At 44.6% G+C, this 23,757-nt stretch overlaps 1 protein-coding gene across 2 annotated transcripts in view; it reads left to right on the top strand.

Moving 5' to 3' along the window:
* UTRN (utrophin) overlaps window positions 1–23,757 on the top strand; it is a 930,516-nt gene that overhangs the window by 438,700 nt on the left and 468,059 nt on the right. For both annotated transcript variants that reach the window (XM_069769124.1, XM_069769123.1), the window contains exon 53: window positions 23,253–23,442. In XM_069769124.1, the coding sequence (XP_069625225.1) occupies window positions 23,253–23,442 (190 nt within the window). The remainder of the gene's footprint in view (window positions 1–23,252; window positions 23,443–23,757) is intronic.

Raw genomic sequence — 23,757 nt, 5'->3', positions numbered from 1 at the left:
CACCCCCACTAGTCAAAATGGCAGCCCCCAGTGGCACACACAAATGTCAATAAATAAAAAACTATTAATGTAGTTAATTTAATTTTGTATTAAAAATAATTGATTGTATAATCAATAATTATTAATACAAAAATTAAAATCACGGCACCTTCCCTTTAAGGTGGTTGTCCACTACTAGAACAACCCCTTCTTGATCTAAATGTTTGACCCCGATAAAATTAAAAAGCTTATACTCCCCTTCAGTGCCGGCCCCGTTCCAGCAGTGTCGGCACTCACGGTCCATGGGAACTCATTTGGTTCTATGACACGTTGTGCCAGGGGCCCAATCAGCACTGGCGTCACTGTCCCCACCGTCATACGAATTGTACGTGAAGAGGAAGTCAGAGAGCAGCTGCAGCCCTATGGGGGCCTGGGGCTTCATGTTCAATTCGTATGCAGTCGGGGACAGTGACTCCAGCACTGATTGGGTGCCGGGCATCACATGTCACACAATCGCATGAGAGTCCCGGGGCCACAAATGCTGACACGGCTGGAACGATGCCGATATGGGTGGTGAGTATAAGCTTTTTTTTATCAGGGCCAAGCATTTAGATCAAGAAGGGGTTGTCCTAGCAGTGGACAACCCTGTTTAGGCTTATGACTGCTATTGAAAAGAAGGGCAACTCTATTGGTCACTGATATTTCTGTCTTTAAATGTCAAAAATGTAGTTTTGTTCATTTTGAGTTGTTTGGTTATTATTCTCACTTGAAAAGATCAAAACAAACAATTGAGATTGGATAATGTACGTTTTTCATTAGTTGCATAATATTCTGCACAATAATAGTTGTCTAATAATTCTGTGCACATAGATATTCTCCTAAGTAAGATAAAGCCTCATTTTTACATTCTGAAATATTCAGGTTTATTAAATTTTGGACTGACTGACAGCACTGTCAGTCATAAATAATACAAATTAATCATCCAGAATACAAGTTGCTTAATAATTGATCATATATAGAATATATTATGATGGAATGTTTTTAGTGGGTTGGAACATGATTTTTTCTGAGCAGAAACATTTCTTTAATAGAAATCATCCATGTATCCTCCCTTAGCGGACAAATAAAAATAGAGTTTGGGTTGTGCTATTTCATGTATTATCCTATATACGCTTTTTTAGCTTCAAGTAATATAATATTACAGACGTTTGACTGACATTAATCTGACACTGATATAGGACAGATTATAACATTCCTTTACAGTGTAACAGACAATTATCCTCTGTCTACCTCTTCTTTCATTTCTCGAGAGCTCTGTACACCCGACATACACACAGAATTCCATTTCTATAGATCATTCCTCTATGTAGCAGACATTGTATTTCCCAGAAGTGCTGATTGACAAGTAATTACTGGTTGGATATTAGTAATAGATTGGAATACAGGGGGGGGAAACAAACATAACAATATATTTACCCTGTAATTAAAGGGAAGATCTAAGTTTGAGCCCTTTCAGAAATTGTATTAGGGAATTGTGCTGTCAGCAATTCTCTCGAATAAAGTAATTGTCTGAGCTGCTCCCTTCCTCAACAATAACCAGAATGCGAACATATTACATTGTTGGACTGTGGATTTCTTGTCCTTTTCTCCGATGCCTCTAACATCCTCACCTGCTTGGCTGTGGATAAATATTGATTAACTATTAGTGTTATTATTGTAATTATTATTACTAATATAGTACAACAAAACTATTTTTTAGCACCATTCTGCCTTTTTATGATCAAAATGAATCATCTTACCGAGCAAAGCATAATTCTTGACATAATTCTTGCCCTATGAACTAATGGATGACTGTGTATAGCATACAGGGATATTTGTGTGTCACCGATCATGGATGGTTATGGTTTAGCTCCTATGGATAGATCTTGCACAGCTCACGTGAATGGTTATGGTTTAGCTCACATGGATTTATTACAATGTTGTAGCTGACATGCACAGATATGGTATAACTCACATTGATGACTATAGTATAGCTCACATGGATGGCTATAGTGCCATGTGCTTGAATATTCCATAGCTTGCCCTGTGTGTGGTGCAGCCCACCTGTTAGATCAATGGAAAGTGTGCAGAGATGGTAAAAGTATACTGACATTTATCGCTTTAGTATTCCCGTAGAAAGTGATGTACAATTCATCATACATGGTAGACTATGTTATTGCTTCCATAGATATTTATTGTTTAAGTTCACAGAACTCACATAGATTAGTACTTATTTACTTATTTGTATGTTTATTGGAAGCCATATGATGAACATTGATGAGTTTTTTTTATAGTTGACATGAACTTGTATAATATCATTAACATTTATGGTTTTAACATAGCTGCCACATATAATTATTGTATAGTTAAAGGGGTTATATAGGATTATATTAGTTTTTTGGCTCATAGTGAAAAAATAGCAACAGTCTAACTGCCTGTTCTATCCATTGCCAGCACAGAGCTGTCGCTGACGCTCCTGTTGGCAATTCAGCTGCTCCATGTCAACAGAGCAGTGCTTCTTCTCAGCTTCCCTGTCAGTTAAGCGGCAGGGAGTCATCACGACATCATCAGTTACGTCCCATAAACAAAACAGAGTGGATGAGAAACTGCTGCTCTGTTGATGTGATGTCAGCAGAAGCCGCAGCATTGCCGGCAGGAGCGGCACACTATGCCGACAGAGATCTGCACTGGGCAGAACAGGCAGATAGTTAGCAACTGTCTTATAGTTCTTAGGCTCATAGTGAAAATTAATATTGTCCTGAATAACCTCTTTCACATTGATGGTTATTATATAGATGACAGATGCTTATAATATAGTTATACATTGATGGTTATAGTATAGCTAAAACCAGGGGCAGACATATCTTTGATGTACCTTGTGCAGCCGCACAGGGGCCCAGGAGGCAAGGGGCACACTTCTGCCCCAAATCAGATGGAATTGTGCATTTTAGCTATTCATCTGCAAAGTGCCCATATTTTGTACTTTGTGTCTGCTCCTGGCTGACATGGATGGTTACATAACATGGACAGTTATGGTATTACTTTCATGGATAGACTTTGATACTTATGGTAAAGCTAGTAAAGCATAGTTAGCTATGACAGAATCTACATGGATTGGAATGATACAATTTGTCTTAATGTGAGTATAGGTTTATAGGTCACATGAATTTGTATGGCTTAGTTTACTGTAAGTGATTGATTATGCTGTAGATCTGTATTTTTAATGTTCTCTTTGATGAAACATAAATATAATGTAGGATATAGGTATGAAGATAAGGTACCGTCACACTGGCCAACTTAACAACGAAATCGCTAGCGATCCGTGACGTTGCAGCGTCCTGGCTAGCGATTTCGTTGTGTTTGACACGCAGCAGCGATCTGGATCCTGCTGTGACATCGTTGGTCGGAGCAGAAAGTCCAGAACTTTATTTTGTCGCTGGATCACCCGCCAACATCGCTGAACCGGCGTGTGTGACGCCGATTCAGCGATGTCTTCACTGGTAACCAGGGTAATAATAATAATCTTTATTTTTATATAGCACTAACATATTCCGCAGCGCTTTACATTTTTGCACACATTATCATCGCTGTCCCCGATGGGGCTCACAATCTAAAATCCCTATCAGTATGTCTTTGGAATGTGGGAGGAAACCGGAGTGCCCGGAGGAAACCCACGCAAACACGGAGAGAACATACAAACTCTTTGCAGATGTTGTCCTTGATGGGATTTGAACCCAGGACTCCAGCGCTGCAAGGCTGCTGTGCTATCCACTGCACCACCGTGCCGCCCAGGCTGCACAGGGCCGCGCTTAGTAACCCAATGTTTACCCTGGTTACCAGTGTAAATGTAAAAAAAAAACACTACATACTTACATTCCGGTGTCTGTCGCGTCCCTAGGCATTCTGCTTCCCTGCACTGTCAGTGCTGGCCAGCCGTAAAGCAGATTACAGCGGTGACGTCACTGCTCTGCTTTACGGCTGGCCGGCGCTCACAGTCAGTGCAGGAAAGCAGAACGCTGGGGGACAGACACCGGAATGTAAGTATGTAGTGTTTTTTTTTTTATGTTTACGCTGGTAACCAGGGTAAACATCGGGTTACTAAGCGCGGCCCTGCGCTTAGTAACCCGATGTTTACCCTGGTTACCAGGGGACTTCGCATAGTTGGTCGCTGGAGAGCTGTCTGTGTGACAGCTCTCCAGCGACCACACAGCGACGCTGCAGCGATCGGGATAGTTGTCTAGATCGCTGCAGCATCACTAAATGTGACGGTACCTATAGTTTGTTGTCCATCTTATCCGTCGCTTGCCACCAAGCAGCACTGCACACACATTCCTCTCAGAATAGGTTTTTAAGGTACCTTCACACTCAGCGACGCTGCAGCGATACCGACAACGATGTCGATCGCTGCAGCGTCGCTGTTTGGTCGCTGGAGAGCTGTCACACAGACAGCTCTCCAGCGACCAACGATGCCGGTAAGCAGCGGCCGGAAAGCAGAGCGCTGACGTCACCGCTGTGCTTTCCGGCTGGCTGGCGCTCACAGCCAGTGCAGAGAAGCAGAGCGCCGAGGACAGACAGCTGAAGGTAAGTATGTAGTGTTTGTTTTTTTACTTTTACGATGGTAACCAGGGTAAACATCGGGTTACTAAGCGCAGCCCTGCGCTTAGTAACCCGATGTTTACCCTGGTTACCAGTGAAGACATCGCTGAATCGGCGTCACACACGCCAATTCAGCGATGTCTGCAGGGAGTCCAGCGACGAAATAAAGTTCTGGACTTTCTGCAGCGACCAACGATGGCACAGCAGGATCCTGATTGCTGCTGCGTGTCACACTGAACGATATCGCTAGCCAGGACGCTGCAACGTCACGGATCGCTAGCGATATCATTCAGACTCTACTTAAGGTACCTTCACACATAACGATATTGTTAACGATATCGTTGCTATTTGTGACGTAGCAACGATATCGTTAATGAAATCGTTATGTGTGACAGCGACCAACGATCAGGCCCCTGCTGGGAGATCGTTGGTCGCTGAATAAAGTCCAGAACTTTATTTTGTCGCTGGACTCCTGCTGACATCGCTGGATCGGTGTGTGTGACACCGATCCAGCGATGTCTTCCCTGGTAACCAGGGTAAACATCGGGTAACTAAGCGCAGGGCCGCGCTTAGTAACCCGATGTTTACCCTGGTTACCATGCTAAAAGTAAAAAAAAACAAACACTAGATACTTACCTACCGCTGTCTGTCCTCCAGCGCTGTGCTCTGCTCTCCTCCTGTACTGGCTGTGAGCCGGAAAGCAGAGCGGTGACGTCACCGCTCTGCTTTCCGTCTCCCAGACAGTACAGGAGGAGAGCAGAGAAGCAGAGCGCAGCGCTGGAGGACAGACAGCGGTAGGTAAGTATCTAGTGTTTGTTTTTTTTTACTTTTAGCATGGTAACCAGGGTAAACATCGGGTTACTAAGCGCGGCCCTGCGCTTAGTTACCCGATGTTTACCCTGGTTACCGGCATCGTTGGTCGCTGGAGAGCGGTCTGTGTGACAGCTCTCCAGCGACCAAACAGCGACGCTGCAGCGATCCGGATCGTTGTCGGTATCGCTGCAGCGTCGCTAAAGGTACCGTCACACTAGACGATATCGCTAGCGATCCGTGACGTTGCAGCGTCCTGGCTAGCGATATCGTCCAGTGTGACAGGCAGCAGCGATCAGGCCCCTGCTGTGCTGTCGCTGGTCGGGGAAGAAAGTCCAGAACTTTATTTCGTCGCTGGACTCCCCGCAGACATTGCTGAATCGGTGTGTGTGACACCGATTCAGCGATGTCTTCACTGGTAACCAGGGTAAACATCGGGTAACTAAGCGCAGGGCCGCGCTTAGTAACCCGATGTTTATCCTGGTTACCAGCGTAAAAAAACAAACAGTACATGCTTACATTCAGCTGTCTGTCCCTTGCCGTCTGCTTCCTGCACTGACTGCTGGCCGTAAAGTGAAAGTGAAAGCACAGCACAGCGGTGAGTCACACAGCGGTGACTCACCGCTGTGGCTGTGCTGTGCTTTCACTTTATGGCCAGCAGTCAGTGCAGGAAGCAGACGGCAAGGGACAGACAGCTGAATGTAAGTATGTACTGTTTGTTTTTTTACGCTGGTAACCAGGGTAAACATCGGGTTACTAAGCGCGGCCCTGCGCTTAGTTACCCGATGTTTACCCTGGTTACCGGGGACCTCGGGATCGTTGGTCGCTGGAGAGCTGTCTGTGTGACAGCTCTCCAGCGACCAAACAGCGACGCTGCAGCGATCCGGATCGTTGTCGGTATCGCTGCAGCGTCGCTAAGTGTGACGGTACCTTAAGTGTGAAGGGGCCTTAAGTTTTCTTCTTTTTATGTCAACAATGGAGATTCTTGTCTTGCAGACCAGGAGAACACAAAAGGCGATTTCATTGTGGCAGTGCTCATTGTCATGGAAATGACAGGATTAACATCAGATTTCCCTGCCACACATTCCCTGATTTTTCTGATATCCATCAAGAGCACATCCTAAAGCACAAGATGCTGGAGTCTGTACAGTATATATAGCTTATTCTCAGAGGATCGGATAAAAGCTTATAATATCTCACATGTGGAAAAAATAAAGGCCTCAAGATACGCAGAAGATGATGAACGTTTAATATCATGAACCACCCCCAGACCATTTTCTATTTTTGTGTTTTCATTTTTTGCTCCACTTCTTCCCAGATCCATTACTTTTTTATTTTTCCATCAATATGGCCACGTGAGGGCTTGTTTTTTGCAAGTTGTACTTTTTAACAACACCATTGGTTTTAATATATAGTGTACTGGAAAATGGGAAAAAAATTTCAACTGCGGTAAAATTGCAAAAAAAGTGGTGTTTTTTTTGTTTTTTTTCCCATGTTCACTAAATGCTAAAACTGTCATTATGATTCTCCTGGTCATTACAAGTTCACAGACACAAAACATGTCTAGGTTCTTTTTTATTTAAGTGTTGAAAAAAAAATTCAAAGTTTGGTGAAAAATAGTGCCATTTTCCGAGACCTGTAGCATCTCCGTTTTTCATGGTCTGGGTGATGACTTATTTTTTGGGTGTTGAGCTGACATTTTTTTTAGATATAATTTTGGTGTAGATGATTTTTTTAATCACCTGTCATTGCATTTTATTGCAATGTAAAAAAAACCTTAATTTTGTAGTTTTTAATTTTTTTCTCATGCCATTTGGCGATCAGGTTAATTCTTTTTTTTTAATATAGTGATAGATTGGGCGATTGTGAAAGCGATGATCTCAAAAATGTGTATATTTCATTTTATTGCTTTATTTTGAATGGGACGAAAGGCGGGTGATTTGAACTTTTATATTTTTATTTTTTAAATATTTTTGAAAACTTTTTTTTTAATTTTTTGCATGCTTCCATAGTCTCCATTGGAGACTAGAGACTGCACTTTGATCGCTTCTGCTATACATAAGCAATGATCAGCTCGCTTGTGTGTAGCAAAAATGCTCACTTGCTATGAGCCTCGACCATGGGGCGGCGCTCATAGCAATCTTGCAATGACAACTACAAAGGTCTGCTGCAGACCTCTGATTATCATTCTGACCCATCGGTGACCCGCAATCACCGATGGAGGGAGCCAGTGACGCGCTTCCTGTAAATGCCGCTGTCAGAGATTGACATTGTTGCATTTAACTTGTTAACAGCCGCTGGTGGATCGCGATTCTACCCACGGCTGTTGCGGGCACATGTCAGCTGAATAGATCAGCTGTCATGTGCCCAGAAAAGTGCGTGCTCAGCGCTGGAGCCCGCACCTAACAGGTGGAATCCGACATGTGCGTATTATTTTGGCACATGTCGGAAATGGGTTAAAGAGTAACCACCATTTTAATTTTTATTACCTATATCAATAATGCACGTGAAAATAAGCTTTGTAATATATGTTGTCAGCGAAATCTGATTATTCATTCTCCTTCAGGACTGATCAGTCATTCTCAAAATTCTCAATTTATGGGTAGAATCTGTAATCAGTAAAACCAGACTTTACCATGACTGAGATAGGAGATGAGAATGAGATTCTGTGTATATGGGAGGAGGAAGGAGGAAGAGGGCGGAGCTCTGGCTCTGGCTCCTCCCTTCTCCATCTACCTAGAATCTTATCAGTAGTAACTGTTATATCTAGTAATGAGCGAACATACTCAGATAACATGTTATCCGAACATGTTCTGGTGTTATCCGAGTATCTTGATGGAGTCCCTGCGGTTGCATGTTTTGTGGCAATAGAAAGCCTCAACACATGCAGACACTGTCTAACAAACAGGAAATCTGTTGTGAATTCTGTGGCTGAGTTCACTTCTGTGGTCACAAGTGGTATTGCAGTCTCTGGGCTTCCTCCCTCAGGTGTTTTGGTGAGCTCGTTGGCTGCCTTGCTATTTAGCTCCACCTGAGTCTGTCTTCCTTGCTCCTTGTCAATGTTCCAGTGTTGGATCTGAGCTACTGCATCTTTCCTTGGGCCTGCTGCTCTGCTAGATAAGTGCTTCTAGTTTGTTTTCTGTTTTTTCTGTCCAGCTTGCTATTAACTTTTGCTGGAAGCTCTGAGAAGCAAAGGGGTGCACCGCCGTGCTGTTAGTTCGGCACGGTGGGTCTTTTTGCCCCTTTGCGTGGTTTTCGTTTTAGGGTTTTTTGTAGACTGCATAGTTCTCTTTGCTATCCTCGCTCTGTCTAGAATATCGGGCCTCACTTTGCTGAATCTATTTCATTCCTACGTTTGTCTTTTCATCTTGCTAACAGTCATTATATGTGGGGGGCTGCCTATTCCTTTGGGGTATTTCTCTGAGGTAAGTCAGGCTTGTATTTCTATCTTCAGGCTAGTCAGCTCCTCAGGCAGTGCCGAGTTGCATAGGTAGTGATAGGCGCAATCCACTGCTGCTTATAGTTGTGTGAGGATAGATCAGGTACTGCAGTCTACAGAGATTCCACGTCTCAGAGCTCGTCCTATTGTTTTTGGTTATTGCCAGATCTCTGTATGTGCGCTGATTACTGCACACTGTGTTGCCTGATTGCCGGCCATAACAGTACAAGGAGCCACACCAATGATTCCCAATAGAGGGAAAAAAGAAATCCTGACATCATTTTTTTTTCTTAGCTCTGTCTTCAGTCTTTTTTTTCCCCTAGACATTAGAGTGCTTCAGGACACAGCTGTGGACATGGATATTCAGGCTCTGTGCTCCTCAATGGATAATCTCGTTGTAAATGTACAAAAGATTCAAGATACTATTGATCAGAAATCGATGCTAGAACCAAGAATTCCGATTCCTGATTTGTTTTTTGGTGACAGAACTAAGTTCCTGAGCTTCAGAAATAATTGTAAGCTATTTTTGGCCTTGAAACCTCATTCTTCTGGTAATCCTATTCAACAGGTTTTGATTATTATTTCTTTTTTGCGCGGCGACCCACAGGACTGGGCGTTTTCTCTTGCACCAGGAGATTCTGCATTGAGTAATGTTGATGCATTTTTCCAGGCGCTGGGATTGCTTTACGATGAGCCTAATTCAGTGGATCAGGCTGAGAAAAATCTGCTGGCTTTATGCCAGGGTCAGGATGATGTAGAAGTATATTGTCAGAAATTTAGGAAGTGGTCAGTACTCACTCTGTGGAATGAATCTGCACTAGCGGCTTTGTTCAGAAAGGGTCTCTCTGAAGCTCTTAAGGATGTAATGGTGGGATTTCCTATGCCTGCTGGTTTGAATGAGTCTATGTCCTTGGCCATTCAGATCGGTCGTCGCTTGCGCGAGCGTAAATCTGTGCACCATCTGGCGGTATTGTCTGAGAGTAAACCTGAGCCTATGCAGTGCGACAGGACTATGACTAAAGTAGAACGGCAAGAACACAGACGTCTGAACAGACTGTGTTTCTATTGTGGTGATTCTACTCATGCTATTTCTAATTGTCCTAAACGCACTAGGCGGTTCGATAGCTCTGCCGTTATTGGTACTGTACAGTCCAAATTCCTTTTGTCCATTACCTTAATGTGCTCTTTGTCATCGTATTCTGTCATGGCGTTTGTGGATTCAGGCGCTGCCCTGAATCTGATGGATTTGGATTATGCTAAACGTTGTGGATTTTTCTTGGAGCCTTTGCGGTGTCCTATTCCGTTGAGAGGAATTGATGCTACACCTTTGGCCAAGAATAAGCCTCAGTACTGGGCCCAGCTGACCATGTGCATGGCTCCTGCACATCAGGAAGTTATTCGCTTTCTGGTACTGCATAATTTGCATGATGTGGTCGTGTTGGGGTTGCCATGGCTACAAACCCATAATCCAGTATTGGATTGGAACTCTATGTCGGTAACCAGCTGGGGTTGTCAGGGAGTACATGGTGATGTTCCATTTTTGTCTATTTCGTCATCCATTCCTTCTGACATCCCAGAGTTCTTGTCGGACTTTCAGGATGTATTTGAAGAGTCCAAGTCTGATGCCCTACCTCCGCATAGGAATTGTGATTGTGCTATCGATTTGATTCCTGGTAGTAAATTCCCTAAGGGTCGTTTATTTAATTTGTCCGTACCTGAACACACCGCTATGCGCAGTTATGTGAAGGAGTCCCTGGAGAAGGGACATATTCGCCCATCGTCGTCACCATTGGGAGCAGGGTTCTTTTTTGTAGCCAAGAAGGATGGTTCGCTAAGACCGTGTATTGATTACCGCCTTCTTAATAAGATCACTGTTAAGTTTCAGTATCCCTTGCCATTGATTTCTGACTTGTTTGCTCGGATTAAGGGGGCTAGTTGGTTTACTAAGATTGATCTTCGTGGTGCGTATAATCTGGTGAGAATCAGGCAGGGAGATGAATGGAAAACGGCATTTAATACACCCGAGGGTCATTTTGAGTATCTGGTGATGCCGTTCGGACTTGCCAATGCTCCATCTGTTTTTCAGTCTTTTATGCATGACATTTTCCGTGAGTATCTGGATAAATTCTTGATTGTTTACTTGGATGACATTTTGATCTTCTCAGATGATTGGGAGTCTCATGTGAAGCAAGTCAGAATGGTTTTCCAGGTACTGCGTGCTAATTCCTTGTTCGTGAAGGGATCAAAGTGTCTCTTCGGTGTGCAGAACGTTTCATTTTTGGGGTTCATCTTTTCCCCTTCTACTATCGAGATGGATCCGGTTAAGGTTCAGGCCATCCAGGATTGGACTCAGCCGACATCTCTAAAAAGTCTGCAGAAATTCCTGGGCTTTGCTAATTTTTATCGTCGCTTCATCTGTAATTTTTCTAGCATTGCCAGACCATTGACCGATTTGACCAAGAAGGGTGCTGATTTGGTTAATTGGTCTTCTGCTGCCGTGGAAGCTTTTCAGGAGTTGAAGCGTCGTTTTTGCTGTGCCCCTGTGTTGTGTCAACCTGATGTTTCTCTTCCGTTCCAGGTCGAGGTTGATGCTTCTGAGATTGGTGCAGGGGCGGTTTTGTCACAGAGAGGTTCTGGTTGCTCAGTGTTCAAACCATGTGCTTTCTTTTCCAGGAAATTTTCTGCTGCTGAGCGTAATTATGATGTGGGCAACCGAGAGTTGCTGGCCATGAAGTGGGCATTCGAGGAGTGGCGTCATTGGCTTGAGGGTGCTAAGCATCGCGTGGTGGTATTGACTGATCATAAGAACCTTACTTATCTTGAGTCTGCCAAGCGCTTGAATCCTAGACAGGCCCGTTGGTCGTTATTTTTTGCTCGTTTTGATTTTGTGATTTCATACCTTCCGGGCTCTAAAAATGTGAAGGCGGATGCTCTGTCTAGGAGTTTTGTGCCCGACTCTCCGGGGTTATCTGAGCCGGCGAGTATCCTCAAGGAAGGAGTCATTGTGTCTGCCATCTCCCCTGATTTGCGGAGAGTGTTGCAGAAATTTCAGGCTAATAAACCTGATCGTTGTCCGGCCGAGAAACTGTTCGTCCCTGATAGGTGGACTAGTAGAGTTATCTCTGAACTTCATTGTTCGGTGCTGGCCGGTCATCCAGGAATCTTTGGTACCAGGGAGTTGGTTGCTAGATCCTTCTGGTGGCCATCTCTGTCACGGGATGTGCGTGCTTTTGTGCAGTCCTGTGGAATTTGTGCTAGGGCTAAGCCCTGCTGTTCACGTGCCAGTGGGTTGCTTTTGCCCTTGCCGGTCCCGAAGAGGCCTTGGACACATATTTCGATGGATTTCATTTCTGACCTTCCCGTTTCTCAAAAAATGTCGGTCATTTGGGTGGTCTGTGATCGCTTTTCTAAAATGGTCCATCTGGTGCCCTTGGTTAAATTGCCTTCCTCCTCTGATTTGGTGCCTTTGTTCTTCCAGCATGTGGTTCGTTTACATGGCATTCCTGAGAATATTGTTTCTGACAGAGGTTCCCAGTTTGTCTCGAGGTTCTGGCGAGCCTTTTGTGGTAGGATGGGCATTGACCTATCTTTCTCCTCGGCCTTCCATCCTCAGACTAATGGCCAGACCGAACGAACCAATCAGACCTTGGAAACATATCTGAGATGTTTTGTTTCCGCTGACCAGGATGATTGGGTGTCATTTTTGCCGTTGGCTGAGTTCGCCCTTAATAATCGGGCCAGCTCGGCTACCTTGGTCTCTCCATTTTTCTGCAATTCTGGGTTCCATCCTCGTTTCTCTTCAGGACAGGTTGAGTCTTCGGACTGTCCTGGTGTGGATTCTGTGGTGGACAGGTTGCAGCAGATCTGGACTCAGGTAGTGGACAATTTGACCTTGTCCCAGGAGAAGGCTCAGCTTTTCGCTAATCGCAGACGCCGTGTGGGACCCCGACTTCGTGTTGGGGATCTGGTTTGGTTATCTTCTCGTCATATTCCTATGAAGGTTTCCTCTCCTAAATTTAAACCTCGTTTTATTGGTCCGTATAGGATTTCTGAGATTCTCAATCCGGTGTCTTTTCGTCTGACCCTCCCAGACTCCTTTTCCATACATAATGTATTCCATAGGTCGTTGTTGAGGAGATACGTGGCACCTATGGTTCCATCTGTGGAGCCTCCTGCCCCTGTTTTGGTGGAGGGGGAATTGGAGTATATTGTGGAGAAGATTTTGGATTCTCGTGTCTCTAGACGGAAACTCCAGTATCTGGTCAAATGGAAGGGTTATGCTCAGGAAGATAATTCCTGGGTTTTTGCCTCTGATGTCCATGCCCCAGATCTTGTTCGTGCCTTTCATGTGGCTCATCCTGGTCGGCCTGGGGGTTCTGGTGAGGGTTCGGTGACCCCTCCTCAAGGGGGGGGTACTGTTGTGAATTCTGTGGCTGAGTTCACTTCTGTGGTCACAAGTGGTATTGCAGTCTCTGGGCTTCCTCCCTCAGGTGTTTTGGTGAGCTCGTTGGCTGCCTTGCTATTTAGCTCCACCTGAGTCTGTCTTCCTTGCTCCTTGTCAATGTTCCAGTGTTGGATCTGAGCTACTGCATCTTTCCTTGGGCCTGCTGCTCTGCTAGATAAGTGCTTCTAGTTTGTTTTCTGTTTTTTCTGTCCAGCTTGCTATTAACTTTTGCTGGAAGCTCTGAGAAGCAAAGGGGTGCACCGCCGTGCTGTTAGTTCGGCACGGTGGGTCTTTTTGCCCCTTTGCGTGGTTTTCGTTTTAGGGTTTTTTGTAGACTGCATAGTTCTCTTTGCTATCCTCGCTCTGTCTAGAATATCGGGCCTCACTTTGCTGAATCTATTTCATTCCTACGTTTGTCTTTTCATCTTGCTAACAGTCATTATATGTGGGGGGCTGCCTATTCCTTTGGGGTATTTCTCTGAGGTAAGTCAGGCTTGTATTTCTATCTTCAGGCTAGTCAGCTCCTCAGGCAGTGCCGAGTTGCATAGGTAGTGATAGGCGCAATCCACTGCTGCTTATAGTTGTGTGAGGATAGATCAGGTACTGCAGTCTACAGAGATTCCACGTCTCAGAGCTCGTCCTATTGTTTTTGGTTATTGCCAGATCTCTGTATGTGCGCTGATTACTGCACACTGTGTTGCCTGATTGCCGGCCATAACAGAAATCCCCACATGTATTGCTGCTGTCTAACAGCCACAAAACATGCAGTTGCAGGGATTCAAACATATTATCGGAGAACGCCCAGATGCTCGGATAGCACCCCAGCATGTTCAGATAACACACTATCCGAGCACGTTCGCTCATCAGTACTTATATCCTATCTCCGTAATGTAACAATCTTTCTTTACTGATGATAGATTTTACCCATAAACTGAGAATTTTGAGTGCCAAAGACCAGTCCTGGCTGAGAAAGAAGCAGACTTCCCAGACAAGATAATTTGCAAAGTCTTAATAAATTATGTTACTTCGTAGTATAAAGAATGATACTAGTTAAACATAAATAGCTGATCTCCCAACAAATTAGTCGGGTGAAATGATTTTTCAGCTTGTTTAAAAATTCCTCATTCTCAGCAGCACATGATTCTGTGTACACAGAGCATGTACTGCTGAGAACAATGACGGGAGAACACCGGGCACCTGAGTCACGCTAAAGGTACCGTCACACTCAGCGACGCTGCAGCGATATAGACATTGAGCCGATCGCTGGAGCGTCGCTGTTTAGGTCGCTGTAGAGATGTCAAACACAGCAACTCCAGAACGATGCAGGAGCGATCCAGTGAGGTACTTATCGTTCTCGCTGGTTGTTAGCTCCATGTAAAACGTTGCTGGCATCGTTGCTTTTGATGTCAAACATGACGATACACGCCGACCTGACCATGAAATAAAGTTCTGGACTTCTAGCTCCGACCAGCGATGTCACAGCGGCGTGTCAAACACAACGAGATCGCTATCCAGGACGCTGCAACGTCACGGATCGTTGTCGTTCTCGTTGCAAAGTTGCTGAGTGTGACGGTACCTTTAGGCTACTTTCACACATCAGGTTTTTTTGCATCAGGCTCAACTCGGCGAATGTTGGAAAAAAACGGATCCGGCGCAGATTGTGAAAAATTGATGCAACGGATCCGTTTTTTCGACGGATGAAGAGAGAGAGAGAGAGAGACTGACTTTTTCCCGGATTTGAAAATCCTTCCGGGCATGCTCACAGGGGAAAAACGTGATCTGTCGCTGGATTCCTGTGTGTGACGGTCAGCGACGGATCCTGCGTCCATAGGCTTCCATTATAGCCGACGACGGGCAGCGCAGGATGCGTCGCTGACCGATTTTCTAAAATCGACGGATTGTGACAGAAGCTGAAAGACGGAAGTGTGAAAGAGGCCTTAACCCTTGCACTGTGCCTCTGTATCTAATTACCTGTGTTACATGTGCACACAGAACGTTCTATTTCCAATCATTATTTGTGCACATGAATTGTGGAGGGCACAGGCTATTGAGTGACCTGCAGATATGTAACCTGTAAGCGGTAAGTTAACAAAGTGTAATCCCACCCTAAACTGACTCTCTGTGTATTCCTCTTGTGGTGATTTAATGCTGTAAAAATGTGCTTTGATACTTAGTACCAGCATGAGCATTGTCAAGCAGCTGATTACGGTAGCTAACAGACAAATAACGTTACCTTTAAGGGATCTGTTTTAACTTTGACAACCATTATCCATATGTCCCCCCCACCCCCATTAGGGACCCTCCTGTGTGTGTGTGGAGACCTGTTAACTTGTCCACTTACTGTATATTACTATATTTCCATAGCGGCCATTAATGGAGACTGTATAATCATGTCACAAAATGAGCTTTTTACCTGGGGGGATTATTTAACGTCCCTATAAGCGGTTGTCATTTATTAACTGCCATGCACAGAATAGTTACTCCGAGCTTTTTGCTAGTTCATTGCTAACCTGGGGAAGACATTGTGTCGTAAAAAGAAAATGTTCTGGTGACATGATTGAAGGATTGGATGGGGCATGGCTCCAAGCGAACGCAATCTGTCATCCGAAAATGTATTGTCTCAGTAGGCTCCTGCAAGACTGAAAACCTTTACATTGCTGTACATTAAGGTAGGTCAGCTGCGTAGAAGAAATGGTAGAGGTTGGGGACAGAATACTTGGCCTTTGTGCGGAAAGCTTTGAGGAATGATTCAATACTCATAACAAATCTAGAATACCATTTTTTTCTATTTTGAGTGGCTTGAATGACTTCAGTCTTTAGTCAGATAATTAATTAAATATAAATCTGGACATAAAGGAACATATGATTGTTGCATTGCGTGGGAGGAATTGCTTGCAGGAAATTAGCGTGCTTTTCTGTAAGATGATGTGAGTTAAACATTGTATAACATTCTCTAGTATTTAGGGGAATCTGTCACCCCAAAAATCGTATACGAGCTAAGGCCACCGGCATCAGGGGCTTATCTACAGCATTCTGGAATGGTGTAGATAAGCCCCCGATGTTACCTAAAAGATGAGAAAAGCAGGTTATATTATACTCACCCAGGGGCAGTCCCACTGCGGTCCGGTCCGATGGGCGTAGCGGTCCGGGTGCGGCGCCTCCTATCTTCATGCGATGTTGTCCTCTTCTTGTCTTCCTGCCGCAGCTCTGGCGCAGGAGTACTTTGTCTGCCCTGTTGAGGGCAGAGCAAAGTACTGCAGTGCGCAGGGAAAGGTCAGAGAGGCCCAGCGCCTGCGCACTGCAGTACTTTGCTCTGCCCTCAACAGGGCAGACAAAGTACGCCTGTGCCGGATCCGCGGCAGGAAGACAAGAAGAGGAAATCATCGTATGAAGATAGGAGGCGTCTGACCCGGACCGCAACGCTCGTCGCATCCGGACCTCAGCGGGACGTCCCCTGGGCGAGTATAATATAACCTGTTTTTCTTACCTTTCAGGTTACGTTGGGGGCTTATCTACAGCATTACAGAATGCTGTAGATAAGCCCCTGATGCCGGTGGTCTTATCTCATATACGATTTTTGGGGTGACAGATTCCCTTTAAGTAAGATCAATTATGAAAACCTATTTCGTGTAGAGTCATTTTCGTGATTTTGTATGAGGAGTGAGCCAATATTCCCCTGGTCAAGATACAACTCATCATTGCATCTATGCCAAATGGATTAAAGGGGGTTGTCCACAACTAGACAACCCCTTCTAACTACTTAGGGGTTTTCCCACAAACAAAGTACAGTTTAATCAATAGATCTTGGAATAAAAATAAGTTTCACAATTTGATTTGTTAAAAAAAATGTTCCTGTGCTGAGATAATCTTATATATGTGCCCCTGCTGTGTACTGTGTAATGGCCGTGTCTGACTGTACAGGAACATGGTCTGATCATACCACAGCTCCTGGGCAGGGAAGGAAGGAAAAGAGAATGCAGACAGGACAGAATCGCAGCTGCTGGTTTCTGTAAAGAAAAAAACATTCCACTGCCTGTTTAAAGTCTTGTCTTCAGGGGTGGGTGGACCAGTGGAAGTTCAGGTTTTGGTACCTAAAAAGTTTAGTTTCGGTACCAGGACAGTACCCGAACTTCCGCCAGAAGCTGAACCCCGTTGAAAATAATCAATACCCAAACTGCTAAGAAAAGAAAAAAATTATCTCTCGCTGTCTCCTCTTTCCTCTCTCTCTCTCCCTTTCCTCCCAAACACTGCGCCGGACTTCAGCAGAAAGTTTGTGTTCGGCATTCATGTCACAACAATGACTGTCCGGTACGAACAGGGGTGAACCTAGCCACACTGTTGCCTGAGGCGAACTTCAAAACGGTGCCCCCCCAAACACATATACAGTACAGCCCCCCTATAGGGCTCCCATCTCATATACAGTCCCCCCATATATTACATTAGTGATAACTATTATACATTCTACAATAGATCATAAATCAGACAGTATAGTCCTCTATACAGTATTCTGGGCACCACAGTGCTCCATAAAGAATAATGAGCCCCATATATTGCTCTATACAGTATAATGGCCACACATGATGCTCCATACTGTATAATGGCCACACATGATGCTCCATACTGTATAATGGCCCCACATGATGCTCCATACTGTATAATGGCCCCACATGATGCTCCATACTGTATAATGGCCCCACATGATGCTCCATACTGTATAATGGCCCCACATGATGCTCCATACTGTATAATGGCCCCACATGATGCTCCATACTGTATAATGGCCAAACATGATGCTCCATACTGTATAATGGCCCCACATGATGCTCCATACTGTATAATGGCCACACACAGTGCTCAATACTGTATAATGGCCACACATGATACTGCGTACCATATAATGGCCACACACAGTTACTCCTACACACGCGGCTGCGCTCCGTACACCTTGCACACAAGGCTCCGCTCCGTAAACACACGTCTCCGCTCCATACACCTCATACACACCCGGCTCTGCTCCATACACCTCATACACATGCAGCTCCGCTCCATACACCTAATACACACCCAGCTCTGCTCCGTACACCTAATACACACCCGGCTCCGCTCCGTACACCTCGTACACATGTGGCTCCTCTCCGTACACCTCGTACACACGCGGCTCCGCTCCGTACACCTCACACACACGCGGTTCCGCTCCATACACACGAGGTTCCTCTCTGTACACCTCATACACACGCAACTCCGCTCTGTACACCTCATACACACCTGGCTCTGCTCCGTACACCTCATACACAAGCGGCTCCTCTCCTTACACCTAATACACACACGGCTCCACTCACCTCATACACATGCAGCTCTGCACACCTCATACACACACGGCTGCGCTCCGTATACCTCATACACACACGGCTCTGCTTCGTACACCTCATACACACACGGCTCCGCTCAGTACACCTCATACACACGCGGCTCCACTCCGTACACCTCACACACACGCAGCTCTGCTCCGTACACCTCATACACACCCGGCTCTGCTCCGTACACCTCATCTACATGCAGCTCCGCTCTGTACACCTCATACACACGGCTCCACTCACCTCATACACACATGGCTCCGCTCACCTCATACACACAAGGCTTCACTCCGTACACCTCGTACACACACGGCCCTGCTGCATCCACATTGTAAACCCCTCCTGACCCCACACATAAGGTAGCTTACCATGGCAACCAGCACAGCAGAGTCCTGCAATCCATGGAGGTCCCGATCATGTGACCCCTGACTCTGCCCCTCCTGTGACCTCATCACAGGTCCTGTGCACACAGATCAGCCAATAGGTTGGGGGTTATGAGCCGGGGCGCGCGCACCGCACTAGTGATGCTCAGCAAATGTCAGGGATTATGAAGAGTCGGCACCACATGTTCTGACTGCCGCTCTGCCGCCCCCTGTCTTTCAGTGAGGACTGCCGCCTGAAGCAAAGGGCTCAACTTGCCTCATGATAGCGGCGCCCCTGGGTACGAATGCCGAACATTTCTGTTCGGGTTTGCCCATCTCTACTTTTATTATTATTATTACCTTATTGTCTTACCTTATAGAAAGAATCAGCTGCGATCCCCTGTTGTCCTGTCTGTATACTCTCCTTTGCTCCCCCCCCCCCACCCAGGAGAAGTGGTATATCTGACCACGGTCCCACACAGTCAGACACAGCAATCACACAGAACATAAGAGGGGCACAAGTATCTCGAGACAGGAACATTTTTTTAACACATTTAATTGCGGAATTGATTTTTATTCAATATCTATTAAAGTGAACCTGTCACCCCCCTCAGGCGTTTGTAACTACAGTAAAAGAGCCACCTTGTGCAGCACAAATGCTGCATTCTGACAAGGTGGCTCTTTTAGTTATGAAGCCTGCACATGCTGAAATAATCACTTATAAAATGTTCCCCCTCTTACCCTGAAATCGCCAGGGAGGCAGGTCTTTCCTTCCTAATCAGACGCAGCACAGCCGTCACTCCGGGCCTGTGCGCTCCGGGCGCCGCGTCCACTGTCCTCATTTGCAGTCTAGCTGACTGCGCCTGTGCGGCCGCCCTGCCAGACATCCCGCCCCGCAGTGTCTTCTGATTTATTCACATTGCGGCGGCCGCACAGGCGCAGTCAGCTAGACTGCAAATGAGGACAGTGGACGGGCAGCATTCACTGCGCATGCCCAAGGGTTAACAACACAGTGCAGGCTTCGGGACAGATTCAAACAACGCTGAGGAGGCGGCGCCCGGCGTGCACAGGCCCGGAGTGACGGCTGTGCTGCGTCTGATTAGGAAGGAAAGAGCCGCCTCCCTGGCGATTTCAGGGTAAGAGGGGGCTTATTTTATAAGTGATTATTTCAGCGTGTGCAGGCATCATAACTAAAAGAGCCACCTTGTCAGAATGCAGCATTTGTGCAGCACAAGGTGGCTCTTTTAGTTACAAACGCCTGAGGGGGGTGACAGGTTCCCTTTAAATAATATGTACTTTGTGGGAAAAACCCTCTCTATATATGTATGTATATGTATGTGTGTGTGTGTGTGTATATATGTATATATATATATATATATTTATGTATTTACATTTATAAGTATAATGTTTGGAACATGAGGTTCTTGGTGTTTAGCACTTAATGAGAAATCTTTGTTCACAAGAAAAAATTGTTGATCAATCCTCATACTTACCCAAAAATGTTAGCATGCAGCTTAAGTTTGCTTACTTTTTTCTGAAAATGTGAATGTTCTCCAGCTTTGCAGAATATGTTATGTTAGGTATGACTTGAGGCTGGGATCATGTATTGAACCAGGACTTTTCAAGCTTTTCCTACTGGGGTCTCATCGGGCCGAACAGGGTGTAAGTCAGGCTGCCGTCACACTAGCAGTATTTGGTCAGTATTTTACATCAGTATTTGTAAGCCAAAACCAGTAGTAGAACAAATAGAGGAAAAGTCTAATAGAAACATATGCACCACTTCTGTATTTATCACCCACTCCTGGTTTTGGCTTACAAATACTGATGTAAAATACTGACCAAATACTGCTAGTGTGACGGCAGCTTAAAGAGTTGTGCAGTTTAGAATAAGTTATGGAGTACTGAATAATTGTATTTAACCACGTCATATTCTTTGCCTTCACATTTAGTGATGCCTTCAATGGGTTTTATGTTCAAAGTATCTTACTAGGGAATTCTTTATTTAGGGCAGACCCCTGTATACAAGGCGGAATGGCTATAAAGAGCCCCTCCACCTACATTATACCTACCGCCCATTGATTTTAATAGGGAGTGTGAAATGCCTCATTTCCCTTGTGGTGGTACCATGGGAAGGGGGTGGGAAGCAGTCCAAGTTATCTACATGTGTTCCTTTATTCAACCATTTATTGGACCTATGTAGCTGAATTTCTTGTAGCGAGTACACTTTGTTTTGTTCTTAATTACATTCTGCTGCTTTTACTTCCTTTCTAGTTTTAATTGTACAAGTCACAGATTTTTCTTTTTTTTTAACTGATAAAACAATGATTAAGCCTCACACCTCATGTGGAACTGAATACAAGCTATTTCCTTTTATTATAACCTATTCTGTACCACGTAGACACAGAGTTCATTGTCCTTCGGCTGCTTCACTGGACAGGAAATCTGCTGGATGTAGAGAAATATCTTTTATTCATTACAAAAGGTTCAGCTAGTAAAGGTTTGAGAATTGTTAAAGTGATGTCTCTCTGAATAAACGAGCCGGGGGACACCCACTCATAACCTAAAGCATCATTACCACCTTAATTCAATTTCAATGAGAAAAGGTAACTGCTGTGTCTTCCTATAGAGATTTTCACATGTGGTGCAAAATATGTGCATGAAAACTGTTGCTTCAACTATTTGACACTCTTGTTACCTCTTGTTGTCCTTTACAGCGCACCAAGTGGTCAGGCATGGCATTACAAGCTAAAATTATCATAACGTTTTCTTGATCAATAAATGATACAGATTGCCATAAACACATACAGTACTCATTAACTAGACGTATTGAATGGCGTCAGCTCATTCTTCTGTCCTACCATGAATGACGCTAAATGTTAATATATACTTACCTTGTAATGTCTTCACATCCTGTTCCGTCCAGATGTGTCCAGATCCCAGAATTCCAAGCGACGGAAGTTCACTGACCGCCATATCGGGACACCCAAGTGATGGGTGTCTCAATATGTGAACTACTGGTGGTACCAGCCTCTTGCACGGTACCACCAGCAGAACACCATTGCTTCACACACCCTGTGTACGCCATATGCACCACACACACACTATGTACGCACCACACACACACACTGTATACGCCGTATGCAGCCTCTTGCGCATGAGGGGAGAACACAGCACAGGAAGGAGATAGACAGCCGACAAGGGGGGCAGCACATGGGGTAGACAGGTCAAAGAAGAGAGCACAGAGGGGAGAAGTCAGCACATGGGGAAAGAGAGTGGTAGGTGGGTGAGCACATGGGGGAGAGATTCTCAACGCTGCAAAGCCTGCCCCCATCATGACATTACCGCCCTCCCAATGCGCTAGCATCAGGTCTCCATCTAGTTACCTATATATAAATTACGAATATATATTTTTCTTCATCACCAATAAGTAACCTAAGTTACCTCTCCCTTTTCTGTGCATTATCGCTATTTTTTTTATCTTGCACTATACTCTTTTTTTAGGATGGTGAAAGGTGCAGTCTGTTTGGGAGTTGAAGCATCACTTGCCTTTGAGCAATTTGGAATGAATGAAAAAGGCCTCATTCAGACTTCCTTTGTTTGTGTACATGTGCTATATGTGTTTTTCACAGATAGTACTCATACCTATATTAGTGTATGGGGTCATTAACTTGGTCGCATTTTTCTAGGCAAAATTGTGGAGAGTGTTGGATCAAAATCTGCATTGTAAGTCTATGGCGTTGTGATGCCACCCGACTTTGGTCTGCCTTTCACGGACTGACAGGATCTTTTTACGTATCATAAAACAGATGAAACTCGGTCCAAACTCTAATAAAATTCTGATGAAACTCTGACAAAAATCATTGATGAAACCCAATTAGTTTTTCTCGTCTGTGAAAAACACCGACATGGGAATAAGGCCTAAAGAGCAGTATTGCAAATAAGACACTGTTGTCTGCTTTATATTTTTATTAATTTTTTTAATGAAAATTAGCCATATAAATATATATTAAAAATAAATATACCATATGTAAATAGTTTTACTGTCCAACACAACAAATCACATCTTTCTTTGTCTCCTTTCTGAATTTTGCTTTCCGATTAAAGTAAAAAAAGAAAAACTGTTGACCGTGTTTGTGGATACGTTTTCTTCCCATTCTCATAACTTCTTTAACTATATATCATTTTGTATAACTTAATTAAATCTTTGATGTATATCGCTTCTTTCTTAGGGTTGGCGAAAGGCAAAGCACGCTGGAGAAGGAGCTAAAGAATTTCCAGGTCTTGGTCAAGGACCATGAGAACTTCATGAAGTGGATCCAGGAAGCCGAGACCACCGTGAATGTCCTCATGGATGCATCACAACGTGAGGGGGTCCAGCAGGATGTCAGTCGCTTACGACAGCTCAAGATGCAGCTACAGGTAAGGCCACTATGGGAGATGAAGGAGGCCACTATGGGAGACGAAGGCCATTCTCTTCTTGGAATGATATGTTTTTAAGCTTTTATATTTCATTTGGAAACGTTTAAATGTTATGTGGATCTAAAGTGGAGACCTTATAGCTATTCGTCTGCTGAGCAGTTTTTTCCTTCTAAAACTATATAATTTAATTTGCAACCTGTAATACTCTAATAATAATAATAATAATGCTAAATTCCGATGAGTTTCAGCTGTGGAAAGTAGGTTTCTTTCATTATGTCTTCTGTTTATTACCTCAAGGTGAGGAATCAATATATG

The sequence above is a fragment of the Ranitomeya imitator genome, chromosome 5 (genome assembly GCF_032444005.1).
Source record: "Ranitomeya imitator isolate aRanImi1 chromosome 5, aRanImi1.pri, whole genome shotgun sequence".
In the NCBI taxonomy this organism is placed as follows: domain Eukaryota; kingdom Metazoa; phylum Chordata; class Amphibia; order Anura; family Dendrobatidae; genus Ranitomeya; species Ranitomeya imitator.
The sequence above is the reverse complement of the archived record's forward strand: the minus strand, read 5'-3'. Positions and strand labels throughout refer to the sequence as shown.